The sequence below is a fragment of the Prunus persica genome, chromosome G6 (genome assembly GCF_000346465.2).
Source record: "Prunus persica cultivar Lovell chromosome G6, Prunus_persica_NCBIv2, whole genome shotgun sequence".
Taxonomy (NCBI): Eukaryota; Viridiplantae; Streptophyta; class Magnoliopsida; order Rosales; family Rosaceae; genus Prunus; species Prunus persica.
The window spans coordinates 7933322-7957179 of record NC_034014.1 but is presented as its reverse complement, the minus strand read 5'-3'; the positions used below and the strand labels follow the sequence as shown (position 1 = coordinate 7957179).

At 36.0% G+C, this 23858-nt stretch overlaps 3 protein-coding genes across 3 annotated transcripts; 1 reads left to right on the top strand and 2 right to left on the bottom strand.

Moving 5' to 3' along the window:
- Positions 900 to 3415, bottom strand: LOC18774342 (protein NUCLEAR FUSION DEFECTIVE 4). The gene has a single exon (XM_007208444.2). The coding sequence runs from the start codon at positions 2945 to 2947 to the stop codon at positions 1214 to 1216; it is 1734 nt and encodes a 577-aa protein (XP_007208506.1). The 5' UTR covers positions 2948 to 3415; the 3' UTR covers positions 900 to 1213.
- Positions 13095 to 15651, top strand: LOC18772722 (probable glucuronoxylan glucuronosyltransferase IRX7). The gene is made up of 4 exons (XM_007207389.2): positions 13095 to 13872; positions 13987 to 14351; positions 14452 to 14702; positions 14801 to 15651. The coding sequence occupies exons 1-4, from the start codon at positions 13569 to 13571 to the stop codon at positions 15264 to 15266; spliced, it is 1386 nt and encodes a 461-aa protein (XP_007207451.1). The 5' UTR covers positions 13095 to 13568; the 3' UTR covers positions 15267 to 15651.
- LOC109949918 lies at positions 17828 to 18711 on the bottom strand. The gene has a single exon (XM_020566855.1). The coding sequence runs from the start codon at positions 18435 to 18437 to the stop codon at positions 18018 to 18020; it is 420 nt and encodes a 139-aa protein (XP_020422444.1). The 5' UTR covers positions 18438 to 18711; the 3' UTR covers positions 17828 to 18017.

The following is a 23858-nucleotide window of genomic DNA, read 5'->3' as shown; positions in this document are numbered from 1 at the left end:
AAGAATGCAAATCTGTTTCTATTCCTCTTGTGGCTACTGAAAAGTTAAGTAAAGAAGATGGAAGTGGTGCTGCAGATGAAGAGAAGTACAGAAAACTTGTAGGCAGCTTATTGTATCTTACTGCTACAAGGCCAGATGTGATGTATGCAGCTAGCCTATTAGCTAGATATATGCATGGACCTTCTAACAAGCACTATGGGGTAGCTAAGAGAGTGCTCAGATATGTCAAAGGAACATTGGACTATGGTTTGCATTATATGAAAGGCAAGAAGGCAGTTTTAGTTGGCTTTTGTGATAGTGACTGGGGGGGATCAGTAGATGACAGCAAGAGTACCTCAGGCTATGCGTTTTCCTTTGGTAGTGGAGTGTTCTCATGGGCTTATGTGAAACAGAATTGTGTTGCACTTTCCACTGCAGAGGCTGAGTATATAAGTGTTGCTGAAGCAACAACTCAAGCAATATGGCTCAGGTTTGTTCTTGAAGATTTTGGAGAGTTACAAGCTGAAGCAACTCCTTTGCAGTGTGACAATACATCTGCAATCTCAATATCTAAAAATCCAGTGTTTCACCAAAGGACTAAACACATTGACAGAAGATATCACTTCATAAAGGATGCCTTGCAGCAAGGAATTGTTGATTTGGTATACTGCCCAACCAAAGAACAAGTAGCAGACATTTTTACAAAGGCCTTACCAAAAGATAGATTCAACTATCTCAGAGATAAGCTTGGAGTTGTATCAGCTCAAAGCTTAAAGGGGAGTATTAGTGTATAAGCTGTGAGCTAAGTAAAGTTAGAGTAAATAAGCCTTGTTTTAAATTGTGTATTCACTTAGTCTAGATTATGACAAGTGTAAGGCTGAGATTGTATTGTTGATTGTGTGTGTACAGCTAAAGCTAACGGTTATGTACTCATGCCTTTGTGCGTGAATTTTGATACTGAATATACACTCACTCTCAGACTTTGAGAGTAGTAGAGCATTATACATATAGCTTGAATCTTCCTCTATTCTCTCTGTTTTTTCCTCTCTACTCTAATCTTCCATAGAAACCCAGCTAAGGATTCAAACACTAACAAAAGGTTCCAGAAGTTTTTACTGCAGTTCATTTGTGAACTAACTGAGAGAAGAATCTCTGATCCCACAATTCTGAGTTCATAATAGATTAAACTTACATTTGATATATAGTCTTTCCATAAAATTAAATTAAATTAAATCTATGCATCTTCTGCTTCTTCTGTGAACTTCTTGTATATATCACCTTTGTAGAACTCTCGGGTCCTGATCACCAAAACCAGTGAAACAAGAGCACCAAAGAATGTGATTGAAGCTAAAATTGTGAAAGCCAACCTATAGCATTGGCTCCCAAGGCAAATTAGCTCCTTCACCGAAGACCTAGCCATCCCTTTCTTTGCTAGCTCTTTCAATGCCTCTCTGTCATAGAGCATTCCAGTGACCTTCACATTCAGTATATAGGAGCCAAGGGGACTTGCTAGTTGTCCACAATTGAACAATGTAGAGTAGTACTTGAGGCCAAAGAGTTCGGAAATGATGGCGAAAAGCAACGGAAGTTGGGCACCGAAAGAAAACCCAATGATCACGGATGCCACATAAACTGAACCAGGGGCTGGAAAGGCAATGAGGAGATGGCCAGCACATGATAGAAGAAGAACAAAGGTCATCATGAGGGGTCTGGGGACTTTCCACTTTACCAATAGGCTTTCAGAGACAAACCCAGAAAAGACTCTCCCAAAGTAGTTCCATATACTAACTAATGACACAAAAGAGCTTATTGTTTTGGTTGGATATCCCAGAGACTCACCAATTTGCCCCAAATTGTCTACTGCTGTCAAACTTGACCCGAGTCCGCATAGCGTCGCAATGAACAAAATGAGCATGTCGACACTTAGTAATGCTTGTAAAATGGTGTAGTCTTCTCCTCTTTCTGGCTTGTTGAATATGTCAGCAAAACAAGATATCTTTGTGTCCTGTTTTTGCTCTTTTGAGGAATTTAATGGCAATGCATCTTCTTTCGCTTCAATTGTTTGTGGTGCTTTCTCAATGGTCAACTCAGTTGGAGGATCACCAGGTTGTTTCTTGAGGTTCCAGAGGAGCAGCTCCTCTCTAATGGCAATGCCAAGAGGGACAAAGAGGAACACACAAACGACAGTGACACTTCCAGCATAGGCAGCTTGGGAGAAAGAAACTTGCTTTTGAACTATAATCATAGCCATGAGGAAAAGTGCAAGGGCAATTGAGACATAGAGGAAATGGTAAAAGACTCTGAGCTCATTGGGTTGCCTAACAAGCTTCATGGGTCTAATGGTGTAAACAAAAACTACTGATAGAGCAGCAGGAAGCCAAGCAATGAGAAGAATCATGGATTTTGAATTGTTTCCATAGACAGCCAAGTAAATTTGAGTAAATATGGCTCCACTAAGCCCAGTAAAACCCTTTAACAGACCAAGCATAACACCTCTGCTAGCTGGGAAATTCTTGACACAAGTGACAAGGGCTCCTGTGTTTGCAAAGTTTTGAGAGTTGGCCCCAATGCAAATGTAAAGGCACATGTGCCAAACTTTTGGCTTGGGAATTTTGGCAGTCACAGCCAGCCAAATCATGAAGTAGCCTGCAAAATTCATGGCTGAGCCAATTAGGAGCACAAACCAGGTTGGGGTGACTTCACCAATAAGGCCTGAGAGGACACCAACATTTGCACCAAGGTCTTTGAAGAACCCTAGCAAGTTGAGGGTTGTTTGGTCATAGCCAAGAGAGGACTTGATCTGCTTGGAGTAGACACCAAAGAGGTAAGTAGCACCAGCTCCAGCCATGATAAGAAAGGAGGCAAACACAGAGAACCATCTGCCTTGAACCACATGGACTGCAAAAGGAAGCAGTTCACTGTTTTTTCTGCTGCCATTACTGGCTTTGGAACTGCTCATTTTGGCCATGGCTGGTTGTGGTGCTCTTTCTTTGATCAGGCTTGAGTTCAAAGAGAATTAAGTGAGAGTGGCTAGAGATCTGAGAGAAGAAAATTTGAGGATGGGTTTGGATTGGTTTTGATTCAGATTTTGGAAGAGATTCATGTTGGATTTAATGAGTAGGAGAAAAATACAAGTGCCGCTAAAGGCCAAAGGGATGGCATATAAATAAGCCCAGTGATGAGTGATGGATCAAGTGGGTGAGTTAAATGAAAGTGTCTTCTTTTAAACAACTTTAAATGCCTTGATTAGTGTGAACTAGTTGGCCTTAAGTATTTGGGTTGACTGCTGCATTGACTTGTAGTCTAAAAAACCAGATACTTGATTTTTTTTTTCTTTGGAGAGTTTGGAAAAGGTTAAAGGTGGGAGAAATTTTTTAAAAGAAGTTAAAATTGACAAAATTGTCTTTATTTATTTTTGAATTTTTTAAAGAATCTTTTACATTTATATGTTTTTAGTTTGAAAGCTGAGAAATTTTTCTTTTTTTTTTTAATAAATAATTTGGCATTTTCCAAAATGTAAAATTTTTTTGTTGTTAAAATTTAAATTTACTTTTTCTTCTCTAAAAAAGTGAGTAGGACCCACTTTTGCAGCCCTTTCCGCAATCACGGATCATAAATCTTCACTTGGACTCCCATGCGAGCGCACTTTTCATATTCGAATCGTCAATAGAAGCTTTCTTACAAAATTGTCACTTTTAAATCATGCATACATGCCACCCTTTCTTTTCTTGCTTCTGGGTAAAGTGCCTCCTCATATCCTTTTTTTTTTTTTTTAACCACAAGTGATAGTAGAAACGACAGGAGGAGGAAAATTTCTCACACACACAAACTATATTCAAACCTGAAACTACTAACATGTAAGTCAAGGCCTTCATATCATATCCAATTCTATGAACGTAAGTTTTGTCACAAAATTCTCACACCTTAAATCAAGTTCTTTTCTTTCTTATACTTCTGTCTCTGACCAACTGATCCCATATAGGCACAAGCAACAAAAAATCTTATAGCATGCATGATGCCCCAATCTTGTCATATTGAAGAACATCATCAGTGACGTGTGATGGTGATATTGTAAACAACACAGACAACTTTGCTACCCAAAAAAAATAAAAAATAAAACAAATAGACTACCAGCCAATTTTCACTGATAGTTAACATAAGCAAAGGTTAAGGATGGCGTCATGGAGGGCGGTTTGGGGGCCAAAGGATATTATAGTAAGCAATCCAATTATGACAAAATTGATATATTTGTAGCTTTATCTTCATATCCATGTTGAAAAAAGGCAAAATACCCACCGATTAGTGGTTGGTTAATGTGACCCTAAGAGCCACATTTCCTGCATATGCCTTTTCCCACCACCATAAAAGTCTTTCATTTCTGGGTATAGGAATCTTCTGCAAATAATGAGTGCCCAAAGTGATCAAGTTTCCAACCAAAGCTTGAGGAACTTGAAAGTGTTAAGTTTATAGTGTGTACCATTTTACCACTCTGTCTCTTTAGATTTGAATCTTTTACTTATATTTTCTATGTTGATGTTGTGCTTATTGATGAAAACTATACGCGGTTTTACGTGTCCATATAATTATTATTTTTTCACTGAAAAACCTTAAACTATAGACTCCAAAATAGATGTTTTCAATACAAGTGCTGCATCAATTTTCTCTCGGGCTGAGATTGATGAGGACACTTTAATTAATCCACCAATTCATGCCATTGTCTAGTTGACTTGGAAAAAATATCTCCACTCGAGGGATTTTGAGGATAATTGGCATTACATCACAAGGCCTGGACACATGCTCAAAAAGTTTTTATGATATTGATGAGGGTTCATATGCCGTTCACAACCATGGTCCATTGGTAGGACACCTTGCGCATTAGTTCATGCAACCATGGTCCATCTAAGAAAAATATATTTGAATTTTTTGAAGTTGGGAGGTGTCCGGTTCCATAATATGTTATTTCAAAAGGGAATAACCAAATGACTTCAAAATAAAATAAAATACATGTTAAAATGACTTCAAAACACTAAACACGCACTATATATAAACAACTTGAATGTCATAATCATTATCATTTATTTATCAATAAAACTTTGAGAATTTTCTCAACTCTACCGTTTCTAGGATTTGATGCAGGGGCGGCCCTAGGGTGGTGCAAGTGGCGCCACCGCACAGGGCCCCCGATTCTTAAGGGCCCCCGAAAAAAAAAATATTTATATTATATATATATTAATATTATATAAATGGTATATATAGTATAGCGTCTGGATATTTGCACAACAGCGTGCTCAGGGGAGTTGAATGGAGCGCATCTCTCTTTGGCAAAAGGGCCCAAGTTCGATGCTCCTTAATAATCATTGTTCATCAATTTCTCTTTGGTTCTTTTTTCAATCCTTTGACAATTTTTGTTATTCTTTCAATTTTAGGAATTTGAACACTAAAAAGAGAAAACCCTAATTCCTGAATTCATAGACCACTCAAAATCGAATAGTCATATTCAAATCTCAATTCAAATTTAGGTATGTATCTAAATTTCAATCTATTCTATATATTACATGACTTATTTTATTAAATTATTATCATGTTGATGATTGGTTGTATGAGAATATAGTTTGTAGAAATATTTATCTATTTCTTGTTGGGGTTTTCTTTCAGGTTATAGGGTTTTAGAATTTTTCTTTGTAATCTAAACATGCCACCTACTAGAAAATACGTTTCTGGATATACAAAACGGCTTAGAAAAAGAAAAATCAAGGAATTGACTCAATCTCAAAGAGGAGCTCTTGATAGATTCATTGTTAGAGAATCACATGCTACAATTGATGAAAATATTTAAATTTTTATGAATTTGATTTCTGATTTTCATTGCATATTTATTGATGGTGAATTTTAGTTATAAATTTTTTTTTATGACATTAAGTTATGGCAAATTTTTATAGTATTTTCGTATTAGATTATGCGATGCCCCAATTTAAATTTCGCAACCCTCAAAATCTCAAGAACGGCCCTGATTTGATGTTGTTTCTTTTGGCCGTGTTTTCATACATAGGTCACAAGACCATCAAATCATAGCCAATTCTCGTGACAGACAAAAGAAGAGAAAACCATGAAAAAATGAATCATATCAGGAAGAGTGTGTATTTTTATAACATATCTTACGAATAATTTGTCACGGGTTTTTATCCTTCACCGGCTAAAGGTGTAGGTGCAGTTCCCTTATTAACTCACTGATAGAAGATTCTCTATTTCTCAGATTTCCATATTTGTAAGTAAAAATTGAGATAGAAGTCTCTCACATTTAAATATTTTTATATTTACAAATAAAATTTTAAATATAAGTCGTATATTTAACTCACATAAATATGAGCGCGATTTTGAATATAATACATTCAAAATTCTGTTCTAATCATGTTGTGTCTTCCACAGCTTCATTAGCTTACTTTTGTCAGTGGGATGAAAAGCGATATTTTAAATTACTCTAATGTACAAATAAGAAGATTAAATTCAGGTGTAAGGAAATGAGCACATTACCAGTGCCATTATTCATCCACTTCCAAATCCTCATCTCTCGTGCAAAACGTGAGAGGCGAACCTGAGCATAGCACGATTCAACCTATATTTCAAGTTGGGTACCACCACTTGAGTTGTATCAGGTTATCTATGGGATTGGGTGTCCGAATATAATTATTGGGTGTTGTAGAATAACTCTTTTTGTTTTTGGTACTCTGTGGGCTAAAGGCCCAATAAACCGAACAACCAGGCCAAGATATCCCTCAATCTACCAAAGCCTGAACGAATAGCTTTCTTTCTTATGTTTTCTTGGTCTTCTAATTTATTTTATTTTTTCAGCCACGTATTCCAAGTTTTTATTTTGGTTAGGCCCAGTTGAATTCAGGTCCGACCTAGTTGATTTTTACGAGTTTCTTTCGATCAGAATGCTGTCAAAAGTGATTACGAGTTCAATTGGGAAGAAAAAAACCAAACCAAACCAACAATTAATAACGAAAGTTTAAGAGAAATTTGAAAGAAATTGACGGGTGTCTTTGAATTGTTCAGAACTGAAAATTACAGAAAAAAAATTAGCCAAATTAAAATTATAGAGACAAAAATAATAAAAGTGGCAAATGATAGGTACTAAAAGTAATTCTTTTGCCTAGTTAATAGAAACAAAGAATCAGCCAAAAAACACACTTAGTAGCACATGAAGGTTTTTTTTTAAAACATAATCTTTTTAGTATATTAATAATTTTTCTTGTTTTTATACATTTTCTTTGTGAGTATGTCTCATTATTAATATATATATGTGTTTAGATTATATCCTTCAATAAAATAAAATAAAGGATAAATGTGGTCTCGTCAATTATTGTTGCTTAAATGCGCCCCCACAAAAATTAAATTCAGTCCGCCATCCAATACAAACCCTAAAACCACAAGATAGACCACATTGCATGACAACATGTACTGGTGTACTGGAGTCTCTTGTATACTCTAGGCATGTGGTCCTCCTCATCTTCCCAAAATTGCTACACTAAACCATGGAAACACCTTCTTGGACACCACTCTCTTAACTCAACAACAGTACACACTATTTTCCATGAAGAGGCACCATGCCCTAGCTCCCATCTCAACACAATGTGCTCTCTCTCTCTCTCTCTCTCTCTCTCTCTCTCTCTCATGCACACAAACAAACCCCCACAAAATTTATACATAGGCAAAGCATGTGCTTCTACAGCTCACACATGGTATATATAAGTGATAGGGCCAATGAGCCCCAGTGTCTGGCTCAGCCCCACATAACCCTAATTTATAAACGAAAATACTTACCTCCTTCTGAAATTAACAATTTCTATTTTCTTGTCAATTATTATTTGATATATGTATAGAGATTTCTTTTTCTTTTTAATCTTGATAAATTATTTTTACATATTTATCAAACTATGAATCGAAGAAAGTATGAATAACTTCGTCTAGAGATGGAATGAAGCAGTGTATATTTATAAAATGGGACCTATATTTTAGGATTTAATTGTTAAATACTCATGTGACAAAGGAATATAATCCCATATAAACAGGGCAAATGGGCCTTTGTTTTTCCTGCTTCCCAATTAAACAATATATGAATGGTCTCCGTCGCTGTTCCACATATGACCTATATATTGAAGTACTGGCCCTAAAACATATGATTGGATTCAAACACAAAATAAGAGCTCCTTCCTTCCCACTTTGTATTATGGGGCACATAGGTCCTGCCGCCGCAAGTACCTTACCATGTGGCTTTGCCTTTGGTGGTCCATGTTCCTTAATTAGCCTATGCTTTTTTCTAGGGAAAATAATTGAATGGGTCACCATGCTTTGTGGGTCTAATTTCCGGGAACAATTCACTAATGTTAGACCAAAGAAAAGATATTTGAGTGCGACCGTAACATCACGAATTATCATATAAATGGAAGACGAGTTTATATTTTAAGATATAGTATGAGTGGACTGTAACCTATACAACGGTGATATTAATTAATTTTTTATGATAGAAAAGGAATCCAATTAAAATATTTCACGTCAATTATTGATTAACCAAGGACAACTTATATTTGCTCGTAGATGTTTACCTCAGTGGTTAGGGTCTTTAGTTGCAAACCCTATAACACCAGTTCGAATTCTAGTGCGTGTGAGCCTTTCGCCGTCCCCCTTAGATTAGGTACTCGATGTATCTAAAAAAAGGGACAATTTATACTCTTTTTTTTCTTTGTTGGCCAATACTAGATTGGGGAAATGTTCAAGTTTTCAAAGGTTCCCAAGAGACTTTCTAACCACAACCTACATTGCGCGTATTACTTACTACTCACGGGAGACAATTAACATCACATAAATTGGGATAGCCTAATAAAAACCACAATCTCTCTGTCTTTATTCTGACTTTGATTCACAATATAATGGCATTTTCTGGTGTAGCTCTCCTAATACCAATGTACTATTAGCACTCTCACTCCAATAATGGACTGTTGCCGTTTATATCAGGGCAGACAATGAAGGTGACGATTTTTGAGATGCTTGGGACAACCAAGGAATATCTGGGAATTTTTTTTTTCTTTTATTCTTTTGGCTCTTGAGTTCAATTATTGTTAGTACGTTCAATTTTCTTCCTAGAGGCAAGATGAACCTTTCAAATCATTTTTTGTTTGTTCTTATATTTCCCCTCTTTGAGACATTTTATCAAGCAGTTTGTCATGAATGTGCTGCTAGAGCATTTTAATGAGTGCCATGAATGTTGAGTTGTGACTTGAGAGGGCTTCACTGGCTCATATGGATCCACATGTTTGTTCCCACAAATAACTTTGTGGAAAAATAACGATATAGGCGATTATTTTTTACTCATTTGTACTCCAAACTGAATATTTTAAAATACTTATGTACTTACGTAATTAGTGTAAAAGGCTCAAAAAATGCCTGTTGAAATCACTAGCCTTGTGGAATTCCTATTTTCATTCTATGCTGGAATGGTTAGGAAAATCAATAATTCTCTTAACTTGATTTAGATGTATAAACTCATGGACTCCAACAAATTTGTCATCCTAATTTACTCTCATAATTCTTTTGAATTTTTTTTTTCTGGTCACGAGAAAAGAAGATGAAAAACACTTTGCACTTTGATCTATTCACAATTTCAAAATGGCCATGACCACATAATTAGACCTAAGATTACCACCACATTAATGACACTCATATTTGAACTTCAAACAAAGCTTAATCATTTCGCCCATTATGATATGAATTTCATTCTCCAACTACATTGGCATGATATTTAATTGGTCAAGTATGCAATAATAACTAAGAACTGAAAAGAAAAAGAATGCTAGTGTTTTAATTCCAAATCCTATTTTCTCACCCATTTTATCTAGAAAACTTTATTATAAGCTATAGACAATTCGTGGCCTATATTCATGTTTGCCACAGACAATCATGGTAGTTGTAGGTGTCGCCATTAACTATTTACCACTGTGAATATTATCCCGGGCTATAAACGGTGGATCCCAACACAGCTAGGCTTGGCCCCTTTTTTTAGTAGTGAAATTATAGAGGTTTTTCTCATTACCATTTTTTCTTTTAAATTAAAATTTATAATAAATAAATAAAAACTCATTGAACCCTATTTTTGGGACAAACAAGCAGAAGAAGGTGCATAACGTTTAATTTATTACACGAATGGTTCTTGAATTTTTAGACCAAACTTTTCACTAACACGAGATCTTTAACTTGTTTAGAAAGCCTCCACCAAATTATGCACAAAATTTGAGATAATCTTTTATATTTAGCCTTCATTTTCAGCACACCTTTCCATAATTAACAAGGCCAAACACAGCATTCACTTTCTTCAACCCAACTCAATTAGCTAAGCTAGACAGCTAGACAGTATGCCAAAAAAGCTCACGAATTATTTTTATTTTTCAAAATGGTATTTATTTATTTATTTTATTTTTACGGTAGGTATGTCAATAAATTCTACCAAATATTCCGATGCTTCATCCACACGAATGTGGTATGCCCACTACCATTTGGATGATAACAACTTATGAAAAGTGCTTGGCAACTCAAACAAGTAATCTAATAATTAATTAATACTAATCCTTAATTATAACAACTAATCCTCTATTATTTTTCCTTTCCCTTGGTTGGAGTTGGACCAAGTCCTCTCTCTCTCTCTCTCTCTCTCTCTCTCTCTCTCTCTATTCAAATGTGACATAATCTTAGCATTGAATATTAAGCAGGCCATGATTATATTTGTTGCATTTTCAGTTCGTTTTCATTTACTTTTGTCTTTTTTCGTTTCATTATTATTAGCCTTCTTTTTTGAGGTTGACGTAACCAAATTCAATCCACAGCTTGCCGTGCACGAGATGTTAAATTCTCATAAAAACTGAATGCTTTTCTGATTTGTCTCACCATTGTTTTGTGGCCAGGTAATCAATCAAGTGATGAAATTTTATTAAAGCTGGTGGGTTCATGCGAAATAGTTTACGGATTAATAAGAAGAATATTCATGAATGATCCAACATGCGTGATAGGTTTATGAAATAAGGAGGTGCGGTATGATTTGGATCGGTTTCACTTCTTCATCATGATCAAATTAATAAATTATTAACGCTGCAATTTTACTATAGTGTGAACTAAAACTACGAAGAAATCAAACCAAACCAGACCACTATTGATAGTTTAGGCTTGAGCAAAATACTTTTGATTTTATTGAAGGAATTTTTGTTGCAATAATTAAAATGACATAATTATTTAAGTAAGTGATTAAGGTTTATACTAAAAAGAATAATTCATTTGCAATAAGATTATAAGTTTTTGGGATTTTTGTAGAAATATCACCTAAACTTATACATAAATTTCAATTTGTCACCTTAAAGAAAAATTTAAGCAAAATGTCACCTTAAGTTTTCAAAATCCATGATTTGTCACCTGACTTTAACATCATTTAATTTTTCATCCATTGTAAATGATATTTTAGTCTTTCCAATATGTAAACTCTCGTTTTTATATAATTTAAATATAAAGCTATGTAAACCCTTTTGCTTGGAAAGACTAAAATACAATTCAAAATGGATGGAAAATTGGATGATGTTAAAGTCAGGTGACAAATTGAAATTGATGTATAAGTTCAGGTGACATTTCTACAAATATCCCTAAATTTTTTCCACCAGTGTCACAAAGACAACCAAAAAGTTAGTTGAATTTTTGCATATGATAAACCTTGTTGAGCATATTGGGCGATGAAGATGGGGAAAATGTGTGAAAAATAATTTTGGAATGTGAGATGCGTGACAAGAAACTAAAAATAATAAGCGACTAAAAAACTTTGGTAGCTGAATTGGGTAACTTTCATTGCTCTTCATAAATTTGTGCCTAACTTTTTTTTAGGACCAAAAGACTTAGTCTCCGAATATTTAAGGCAACCAATATTTATTGAAACAACGACTTCATTTCTCTTACTTTTTGTTGCTACTTACGTGTGACCAAATTGATTGGTCCTGGAAAAGAAGAGGGCAATAGATAGATACCCAGGTCCTTCTCACTTTGAAAGAGAAGATTAGAGTATTCAATTACGGTGATGCACGGTGTAAAATCAAAGATCGTTCTAAGCAACAACAAAAAAAGGCTCCTTCTTTCTCACGCAATTGTTTTTTCATTTTGTTTTTTGTCAAATGACGGAGTTGTTATTGACATCCTTAAAAAGGCTTCAAACACTTTCGAAGAGCAATTTATTTTCTATGTTATCGAGGAGAGTGCATAACCCCTTTTGACACTCGTCAAATTCTTTTAATTTTTGTTTTCTTTAAAAATTTTTAAGAATTCGTCCTCAATTTTAAGAAGTGAAGTTTTTTCCGTAACATTTTCTGGAATGTCCATGCCGCAATATCTCCCTTAATTTAATGCTCGGATCATCCAAAAACGAGTGGATATTTTTGGGATGAATTGGTTCGTGTTGTTATTACCAAATCCCCATTTAAAATTACGGTTGAAACCACTAACTTTAAATTTACACGGAAATTTCAATGATTTCGTGGCATTCTCTCATCCTAGGTTTCATAACTAAAGCATTCCCTGCTCTTTGATCTCCATTTTAATTGCATATCCTCCTCAACAGCATGAGCTTCCAAAGGTACTTTATGAAGTGCCCCATTTTGCCCAAAAAATGCTCCTTTTTCAATGTGGCCACGCTGTGAAGCCTTTTTTGGACGTTAATTTCTTATACCATATTTGCCCCTATACAGAACATTCTCTCTGTTTTTTAAATTACTTTTTATAAATGAAATAAAATTCTCGACCGATTCTATTACTTTTCGTGTGAAATATTAATCAAAATAGTACTTATGATAAACACCCAAATACAAGGAATGAATGATTATACTGATGACCGCAACTGAGAGACAGGTGTTATTGATGGTGTTAGATTGATTAAGCAGATGCTTACAGACTGGCTTATCGGATAATACAAAGATAAAATCATCCACTTTAGCATAATGCTTTTTTTTATTAAAAAAAAAGAAGCCTAAAAGCCACCCAGCACCAAGTGAAAACTGTCAAATTTTGAAGGTACGAAATACCGAGGGCAATTTCGTCATTTGAGCTGTCCAATTCTGAAAGGACCTGTCTCCCAAAGAAACATTACATTACATTACATTACAGCAACCCGAGACCATCGCCGAGGTCCGTTCTTTCTTCTGCTATCCTTCACCACCATGTGACGCCCTGAAACCCAGTTCTTCCTCTCTGATCTCTGTCTGCAACTGTGCACACCATTTTCATTCTTTATTATTTGATTATTTCTTAATATCAATTTTTATTCTATTTTCACTTGTAAACAGAGCTCAACCACATCAAAGATTTGAACTTTTTCTCCATTTCTTTATTTTATTTTTTGGTCTAAAAACGAAACGCCAACAAACCCACATTTCATCCGTCACTGTTCCTTCGTTTCCACTTCATCACCAGACCAAGAACCGAAAGCCCTCCCGCAACCACTGAAAACCCTTTCGTTTTCTAAGAATATTTCACCAAAAGCTTGAATCTTTTCTCGGTTTTTAAATGAGATGTTGGAACAGAAGATCAGAGCCCCGAAAAACAGAGGGTTCTATGTCAGAATGAAGCTCTTGCCCAGCAAACATGGAAGATCATCAGTACCTCAATTAGAGAAAAAAAGCTTCTTTTATAGAAATTGCAAATGGGTTCTCTGGCTCTCCCTCTCCTTCTACTTCTTCAGCTCCTATCTCATCAGCAACCACCCCAATCAGAACAACAACAAACAACCCACCTCCCTCTCCAAAACACATTTCTCAAGCTTAGCCTCTCGTGCCCTCTTCGAATCCACCACCAATAACATCACACAGAAACAAGGTCAATAACCCATTTTCGTCAATCTAAAAAAATTCCATATTTTTCTTTTCATAATTTTTAGACAAATTTGATGAATTAATTCTCAAGCACATGGTTTTTTTCTGTGTTTTTCAGGCTTGCCCTTCAACGACTTGAAGATTTTCGTATACGATTTGCCAGCGAAATACAACACGGATTGGCTAAAAAACGAGAGATGCAGCACCCACTTGTTTGCTTCCGAGGTCGCCATTCACAGGGCGCTTTTGACAAGCGAATATTTGACCGTTGACCCATACGAAGCGGACTTCTTCTTCGTCCCTGTGTACGTTTCCTGCAACTTCAGCACCGTCAATGGCTTCCCGGCAATAGGCCACGCTCGTTCTCTCATAGCCTCCGCCATTAACTTAATATCCACCCAACACCCATTTTGGGATCGGTCCCACGGCTCCGACCACGTCTTCGTCGCTTCCCATGACTTCGGTTCTTGCTTCCACACCATGGTAATTCAACTGGGCGGTGACAAACAACAAAAAAACGTTTCTTTTTTGTTTTTGTTTTTCTGGATTTCTAAAATAGTTTTCTTGGTTTTCATTTTCTCAGGAGGATGTGGCGATATCGGATGGGATACCGGGGTTCTTAAAGAACTCCATCGTGTTACAGACGTTCGGTGTGAAACAGAAACACCCATGTCAAGAGGTTGAGAATGTGGTCATTCCGCCGTACGTTTCGCCGGAAAGTGTACTGAGGACGCTGGAGAAATCTCCGATCGTCGGCCGGCGAGACATCTTCGCTTTCTTCCGGGGCAAGATGGAGGTCCACCCAAAAAACATCAGCGGCCGTTTCTACAGCAAGTAATAATTGTTTAATAATTAAGCAAGTAAATGAAACTAATCAAACTCATAATCATTATGTTTTGTGAATTGACTGATTTACCCTCGTCTTTTTCAAGGCGGGTGAGGACAATGCTGTGGCGGAATTACAACGGTGACCGGAGGTTCTTCCTGCAGAGGCATCGGTTCGCCGGTTACCAGTCGGAGATCGTGCGGTCGGTGTTTTGCCTCTGCCCCTTGGGGTGGGCCCCGTGGAGCCCTAGACTGGTTGAATCAGTCGCCCTGGGCTGCGTGCCGGTGATCATAGCGGACGGGATCAGGTTGCCGTTCGACGACGTCGTTCCGTGGGCGGAGATATCGGTAAACGTAGCGGAGAAAGACGTGAGTAAGCTGGCCGAGATACTCGAACACGTGGCGGCGACCAACTTGAGCGCAATTCAAAAGAACCTGTGGGACCCGCGCGTTCCGCGGGCCCTGATGTTCAACGATCGTGTCCATGAAGGCGACGCCACGTGGCGGGTTCTTTCCGCTCTGGCGAACAAGCGGGCCAGGTCGTACAGAAGGTCGAGAGTTTCGAGCCAATAGGACGCCGACCGCGTGGACAAGTGGAATTTGGGGAAGGAGAAATGGTGTGCCAGCCAATGGGTGCGCATCGCGTTTGCTGCATTGTATAGTTGACGACAGCTAGATTTTTTTGTGGTACGTGCTTGGTGGGACCCGCATCTCTGAAATGGCGAGGTCTCAGTGGCTGTTTGTGCGGTTGGCAGTAAATGTGATCAATACTCTTTGTACATGTAAACCTGAAACAAATACTGTAAAGTCAAAAAAATTTCTACAGAAAAAAAGTAAGGAAATCCCATTATATTCTAGCCCTACTTTTTGTTGTTTTTTTCTTTCTTTTCCAAATCTCGTGCGATCTGTGTATAGTTTTGAATATTCTAAAAATATAACCCAATAATTTTTATACCAATATTTTCACTTTTTGTTATTTTATAAATATATATATATGTATTGGGTTGCAACTTGCAAAGCCAAGGAATAATGCATTTCAAAAGGAAATTTATATTATTTTATTATTATTATTATTATTTTTTGGGGGTTGGGGCATAATAATTCGTGCTTGTGTTTGGCCTAGAACGTTGAGAAATCAGGAAAGCTGGGAAAAGAAAAGATGAATAAACAAGTAAATAATTGTAGGAATAGAAAAGGAGGAGGGGGAAAAAAGGCGGGAATATGAAATGTCAGAGGAAGGGACAGACAGGTTTAATCGAGCCAGCAGGTTGCCAGCCGAGGTGTGTCAGAGGTTTTAAAAGACCCTTTATTTTTATACAAACAATTTAAGTGACGGTGTGGGTTTGTCAGTGATCACGGATACGGTATCCAACTAAAGTAAAACCATATTAGTGCCATGGGCTCTTATGTCATTTCCAAATCAATCTCAATCCTTGGAAAGGTAATAATTGAAAGTAATGACAGGCACGGTCCAAATTGAATCGATATGGTTCAGTTCAATTTTGATAAAAATCACGGAGGAAATTGAACTAAAGAACCCTCTATTTTTCCTCTGCATATTTTCGATTTTGAGCTTGGTACCAGTGCAACAACTTTGGAGGATTCCTGCTGCCTAAAGACAAATGGTGATGTGCTTAAAGTCCCATTGATTTCTTGTACTTGATATTTGTTAGTGTAATGATTCTCCAGTTTTTTCTCTCTTGGGTTTTCTGGTTCTACAAGGAGCCATAATCCAATTACGACTTCTCTTAAAAGTAGAAGTGTACTAGGTTTTTGGCTTTCTTGTACTCCACGTTATGTGACTTTTGGGCCTACAATGAGGACTGGCCCAATAAATAATTGCAATCACGTTGTTTTTGAAGCCAAAATTGAAACTACGTCTCTTAGAATGGCACTTCGCCTACACAAGAGGAAGAAAAATAGTGCACGTGACTTGTAGTTCAAGTGGTTAAGAATATTTACCTATGTGCTTGAGGTCGTAGGTTCGATTCTTCATTCCCCTAATATTGCTTGTATAAAAAAAATGAAGAAAATAGTTTGACATTTTAAAAAGTATTATATCACATAAATAAATAGATTGTATCTTGAATTTTTTGGTTGTTTCATGTGCATCGACAATACAAGGCTTCAATTTTTTAAATTTGAATTATGTGGTGAAGTGTGTAAAAGAAGACATTTCAATTTTTTTTCTTCATTATTTCCTTTTAATGATAAAATGTTCAAAACAATGATTGGATCCAAAAATCAACAAAAAGAAAAAGATACCCACAATAAATTTAATAAGCGCAACAATACTTATCTTTTAATCTGTCTTTCTCTTCATACAATCATACTAACTTAGATATCAGTGACTTTTTGACTCACACCACACCAATCTGTTCAAAGACTGGCGATCGTCTTTTCTTAGTTTCAAGGTGCAAAGGTCTTCAAGAAGAAGTACAAATTCATTTCCCAAAACTACAATTTTTTTTATAAAAATTTTATAAAGTGGATAGGAGAATTCAAATTTAGTATCTCTTTCGACGTTGGGAAGAAAAATACCATACAACAAAAGCTAGCTAGTTTGTCAATCTGTTATGATTTGACATCATTTTATATATTTTTGCTAAAATTTTTGTTCTCGCTTTTTATCTCTTGTTCTAATGAAACAAAGAATATGCAACACATATGTGGAAAATGGATACATGTATTTCATAACAACAAATATCGATTGGTTCTCACATCAAATGCGGGGTCGACACTCATGTCAATTGCACTTGGGTTCAAGAAGCATCTCATCACGATCAAATATAGCCATCACTTCTGCGTCCACGGTCCCCAAAGCTTCAATATCTTCACCCCATTTTGTATCAAACAAAATCATGTGGTTACTGAAGCACATAGGGGTAATCAAACAGCATTGTCCGGGACGGGACGGACCATTCTCCTGCGCTAGTCCACGGCTTGCAGGAGTACCGATCTCCCTGATTTCGATCGAAGTTTAGCAGCTTTAACTACACATTTCAGCACAAGAGCGCTTAATAGTTCCACCTTCGTTGGGCCTTTGTTGATGCCATGTTGTCGAAGTAGCAACATGGCATTTATATATAATTAGACAATTTACACATTGACTCAGAACAGAAACACACATTTATATATAAATACACAAGCTAGACATAATAACAACTTACAAGTTCATTACATAAGAAAGAGAGAGCTATTTCATTCACATTGACAGCGGATAGCAGGAGATTAATCCAAGTAAACATAAACAAGCTTAGACACATAACTAAGTAAGCCCCCATTTCAAAATACCAAAACATCCCAGTGAACATCTAAACCTAATTAATAATAGTCAACGCGATTGTTGTAGGACTTGGTTCCACTCTTATAAGGAGAAGCAGACTTCTTGAACTTCACTTGGGTCTTGTTAGGGTAAACAGACTTCTTGAACTTCACCTGGGTCTGGTACTCAGTGGTAAACCCTAGCTCCTTGTTCACATACTTGTCAATGGAGGTGTAGTTTGCCTCCTGCTTGTAGCCCAAGCCACCAGTGCTCTTGTCCACAAACTCCCCAGCCTTGTAGCTCTCAGTAAAGCTGCTTGAACCTCCTCCACCATATGCATCCTTATACGAATATCGATCTTTGATCTGAAGTTCTGCAGACTCGTTGAGCTGTGAAGAAGACGATCCCTTGCTCAAAGGCATCACTTCTAGGTAGCCACAATAACCATACGCAGGCTTTGAATCAGGCTTCTTCGACATTGTTTGATTCTGTGTGTATTGATAGAAAGTAGGTTGTGAGAAATTGAGATGTGGTTTTGTTGGCCTTCCTATTTGCAATAAGCTATGTGGGAATTTTTCTTTTCTATTATTTTTGGCTAGATTATTTTTTTATTTAATACATTTAGGGGTGCCACGTTTCTTTAAACGTTTCTATCCAAATTGTCACATTTCAATATTTTGTACAAGAAAAGCTGAACAGCTGTAAGTGTTGAATCTGCTGAAATGACATAAAATTTTCAGAAGCTTTCAAAAGTCAAATTATTTCACACAAAAAAATACTGTAGCGAAATTGTCAGAGAAAGCTAATGGACAAGCTACATGAAAATAGGTGAGTTGTAAGCTAAAGCTGCGGTGAGTCAGTGCTTGAATAATGGACTCAGTAGGGGATGATATGATATGTTGGTGTCAGTGGTCATAATTGTTTTTCTTTTATGGATTACCGGAGGCCCAAAATTCAAACCAAAGCCCTATAGACTAAATAATATCACTTTGGCAAAGGTCAAGGCCCAAGGTAGCCTATCACATTAACCACTTGATTCTTCATAATTGTAAATGTAAATTATTCTATCGATCGAATTGTAAATTATTTTATTATCTTAAATGAGGGCCAACACTAAAAGGGTCAATATATCATAATTGTAAATAATTTTATTATCTGTACAATTATCATTTATTTTTGTCAGGAATTAAAAGGGTTGTTAAAAAAGTGGAATGGTAAAGACCACTTCAAACATGAGAAAAATTATAGAATAATATAGTATTATCACGTTGTGATATTTTCATTTAAAATATGACACGTACCAGTCTATTAAAATAAATTATTAACTTTTTAACAGCCAGATTTAAAATTCATTATTTCCTTTTTAATAAATTTTAAAAAACCATAAAACAAAAGATGCCAAAACCCACCACACCACAACCCAGTTCCCTACCTCGCACTGTCTTCCTTTGCCGCCGATCTTATGGTTCAAAATTCTATGTATTGGAATACATTGGATTCTTTATGGGCAATAGTTATTGTTTATGGAGTAAAGAGATGGAGGGAGGAAGAAAAAGAGAGGGAGGGCAAGGCAGTGAGGGGAGGCAACGGATGGGCGGTGGCTTTTTCTTTTTCCTATTTTCTTAATTTTATTTTAAAGTTAAAAATAAATTCAACGTCAGTTGTCAAATTTTTTTTTAATTATTTTTAAAAAATAACACATGACATATTTTGAATGAAAGTATCACCAATTGACGTTGTGATACAGTACCATTCTATAACTTTGACTCCGGCATGCTTGCCTAATTATGAAAAATTGTTGTCACTTTATCATTCTCCTTCAATTTAGTTTGTGCATCTGATTAAATTATTGTCACTAATTTGATCAGCATCTATCCAATCCAAAGTCCATTTTACAATTTTATGTGTATCATAGGCATCTTATTTTTATTAAGGTCTAAAATATTAATATTATTGTTTTTTTTTTTTGGGAAGAGGAATTTTTTTTTTTTTTTTTTTATAGAAAAGAGGAAGATTTTTTGGAACCTATCCATACAATTATTGTATAAGTATCAATAATATCGGGGAAATTTTGGATCCGAGAATTTCGCTCTCTCTTTAATAACATTTGGACAAAATATTGGGATATTATCGATAATATTAGAATATGTACATGGAATGGAAAAGAAAAAAAAAGCACCACCTTTTGGGATGGAATGAGAAGTAGTAGCTAATGTTGTACGCAAAATCAACCCTTTATATTCCCATGCCTTTTGGGATGGAATCGAGTGGCTCATGGAAAGAATCAAAGACCTAATCTTCAAATGATTTTGCTTATGGGCAACGTCAACCAATCTCAGATTCATAAGGGTGACATGTTAACAAATACATACAAAAATATTTTGGGGATTTATCATTTGATGACCACTCTTCACAGTACACATAGAGATGATGAAGACATTGCAAAATTTGAATCTTATAGGAACTCTATGTAGTACTAAGTTACTCATGTATCTTACCATGCAATATATAAAGTGTTAAATATTGCAGTAAAACATTATAAATAATTGATTATGGTGTGTTTAATCTTCTTTCATTAATTACTACATATTTTCTACACTCTCAGTATCTGTTAGCTCGCTATATAATCAACTTAATCAATTAAATCGACCATGCAATGCATTTCCTTCCAATTGTTTGTGATAAAATAATAGATAAATGACTAAATGACATCCTCTAAGGTTTGAATCAAAATTTTCAAGTTTTTCTTACAATTTACGTGGTTTTTATTCAATTTTTACTGATATCGACATTTTCCATATATTTTCATCAATATTTCCGTATTTTTGAACTACCAATATTTCCGAAACCCCCAATATTTTAGACCTTCGTTTTAATAGCTTCATCTGTTTTTTAAGGTCCACATCAACAATGTTCAATACAATATTTGCTAATTATAGACTTCTAATCACATCTTAAGGGTTCATTATATCATTATAGGCAAGGGCGGTGGTGGGCTGTAGCCTAGGAAAGCTTTAAAGATAAAAATATTGCGTGTATCTGTACGGCCCACTAAGTTTGTTGCCTTTTACTTTGATCCAATCCCCCAATCAAATTGACCGAATCATGCAATTGCTTAGCAGCCTTGGTTTTGTTTTGGTTTTGTTTTTTTTTTTTCCACTCGAAGCATGCAACCTTTTGCTTTTTTATTTTGTTGGTAAAGTCAATAATCGTTTTCTCCCCCAAAATAAAAAGGGAAAGCTTCTTAATATTGTACTCAATAGAAACCCTCACAAGTCTTGCAACCCATAATTACAGACAACAGTAGGTAATTAAAACTCATAGGTGGGAATCTTCTGTGTTCACAACTAATATATATGTGAAACTTAATTATTTATATTTTTTTTATTTTGCATTCGTCTTATTCAGTTGATGCTAAGAAATAAGAAACTTGAATAGGTACAATTTCAGTTATATTGTTAAACACATTAATTTTTGTGTGTGGGTAAAATAAACACATTAATTTTGATAATGTGTATTTTTTTGGTTACATTTAATATGTATTTGCCTTATAAAGTTTATTGAAAATTAGTCAATGAAAAAAAAAGAAAAAAATCATTAGAGTTGAAGCTAAAAATTTTAGCTATCCCACCCATCCAAAAATTCATAGTTCCATCCTTGATGATAGGTGTTTTGAAACCATGGCAAAAAGCTTAGAATCATATGGTTGTTGTGTTGATTTTTGGCTGTCAAATTCCATGACCATGATTCTAATAATAATTTTAGTAAAAGTCTGGGAAGCAGAGAATCCATTTGTATAATATACGAGGTCATCAGTGAATCTCACATCCAAAGAGATGTGAGCAATAATATGATATTACTTTAGCTATAAAGTAAAAGTTGAAAGTAAGTGTAGAATTTTTAGGCAATTTACTTTGATGTAATAACTCAGAAATTGAAAGATTCCTTAGAGAAGGGGAAACAAAAAACCAGAATCCTAAAGTAGCAATTTCCCTTAAAAAATCAGAAATAATTGTGTTTCACACATTCCCCTGCTTAACGATATGGAGTAAGAGACATAAGACAAAATTACAAACACATGGGACATGTAAAATATTAAGTTGAATGCAAAACGGTACACGAATTGGCGGGACAACAACTATACTCACTTGATCTCAGTAGGGTTCCATACTATTAAAATGTTGTAACTTGCAAGCAGTCTCACAGCAAGCCCTAGTAGTCGAAATGCCATAAAAAGAGAGAGTAGATTTTGTCGAATTTTTAAATAAAAAAATTGGCCTAAAAATTAGCCCTAGTCATTTATGATTCATAAGTGTCCATGCCTGCCGAGTTCTCCATCTCTTCTCTCAAGAAGTGCCACAACAAAGTGAGCATCAGCTCCTCAATCTCTCACCAAATGGTGCACGGCTTGCACAACACTGACTGATGCTCTCTCCCTTATATAGACAAGTGCAGCAGTGGAGCATGTGAAGGGCTCCAAGTTCCCTCCCATGTGCGAAAGTGAAGACAATAGAAAAATCCCACTCTCCCTTGTCTCACTCACGGCAACTTATACATCAGAAAAACGAAAGTCCCACACTTTATTTGAAGTGCTCAATGAAAAGAATGCCCAAAACCATACGTTAGGCGCCATGATTTGTTGCATGTCCCCACTTGCCTTTGCCTTTTCCTTTCTCCAAAGTGGTCGCCGAAAGGGAAAAGTAGAAACAATAATTTGGGCCAATATTCCAACATCATATTGGTTACAAGAACTCATAATAAACTTGGAGAATTGCCGAAACAAATTAAATCTCATTCTCGACATGATTTTGGTACCAATATTAATCTTTTGATACTTCATACTTCGGTAGAAGTTTTCACCAGGGATTTCTGACCTTTTGGCCTGATCTTCAGGGCTAAGTAGCTCATTGGAATCGAAATTCCCGAGGTAGCTGTACTTTGGAAAAATTGCAAAACTCAAGAACCAACTAACCAACATACTTTCAAAAGAATGGTTTTCTGCTGAAAAATGACAGATATCCTACAGAGGGAGTGATTGATCATGAAAAAAAAACACACTTCAATATTTAATTAAAAAGGTAGACATAATAACAACTTATAAGTTCATTACATAAGAAAGAGAGAGAAACACTTCGCACTGACAGATATAGCAGGAGATATTTACTCCGAGTAAACATGAACAAGCTTAGACACATAAACTTTAAAGACACTTATCAAAATAAATGATACCAATAAATCCCCCAGTGAGCATGAAAATCTAATAATAGTCAATACGTTTGCTGTAGGACTTGGTTACTCTCTTGTAAGGAGAAGCAGACTTCTGGACCCTTACTTGAGTCTTGTTAGGACAAGCACACTTGCGCTGCACTTTGGTCTTGTTAGGAGAAGCAGACTTTTTCACCTGGGTCTTGTTAGGGTAAACGGACTTCTTGTACTTCACCTGGGTCTGGCACTCAGTGGTAAACCCTAGCTCCTTGTTCACATGTTTGGCAGTGGAGGTGTACTTTGCCTCTTGTTTGTAACCCAAGCCACCAGTCCTCTTGTCCACATACTTTCCAGCCTTGCAGCTCCCAGTAAAGCTGCTTGACCCTCCACCATAAGCATGTTTGTATGAATATCGATCTTTGATTTGAACTTGTTGAGACTCATTGAGCTGTGAAGAAGATGATCCGTTGCTCAAAGGCATAAACTGTAGGTAGCCAACAAAAGCAGCAAGCTGTGAATCAGGCTTCTTCGGCATGTTTGATTGTGTGCTTGTCGATAGAAAGTGGGTTGTGAAATTGAAATGGGGTTTTGTTGGCCTCCCTACTTATAATAAGCTAGCTTTGTTGGGAGGTTTTCTTTTTTATTATTTTTGGCTAGAGATTTGTTTATTTAGGGGTGCAACGTTCATGTTTCGT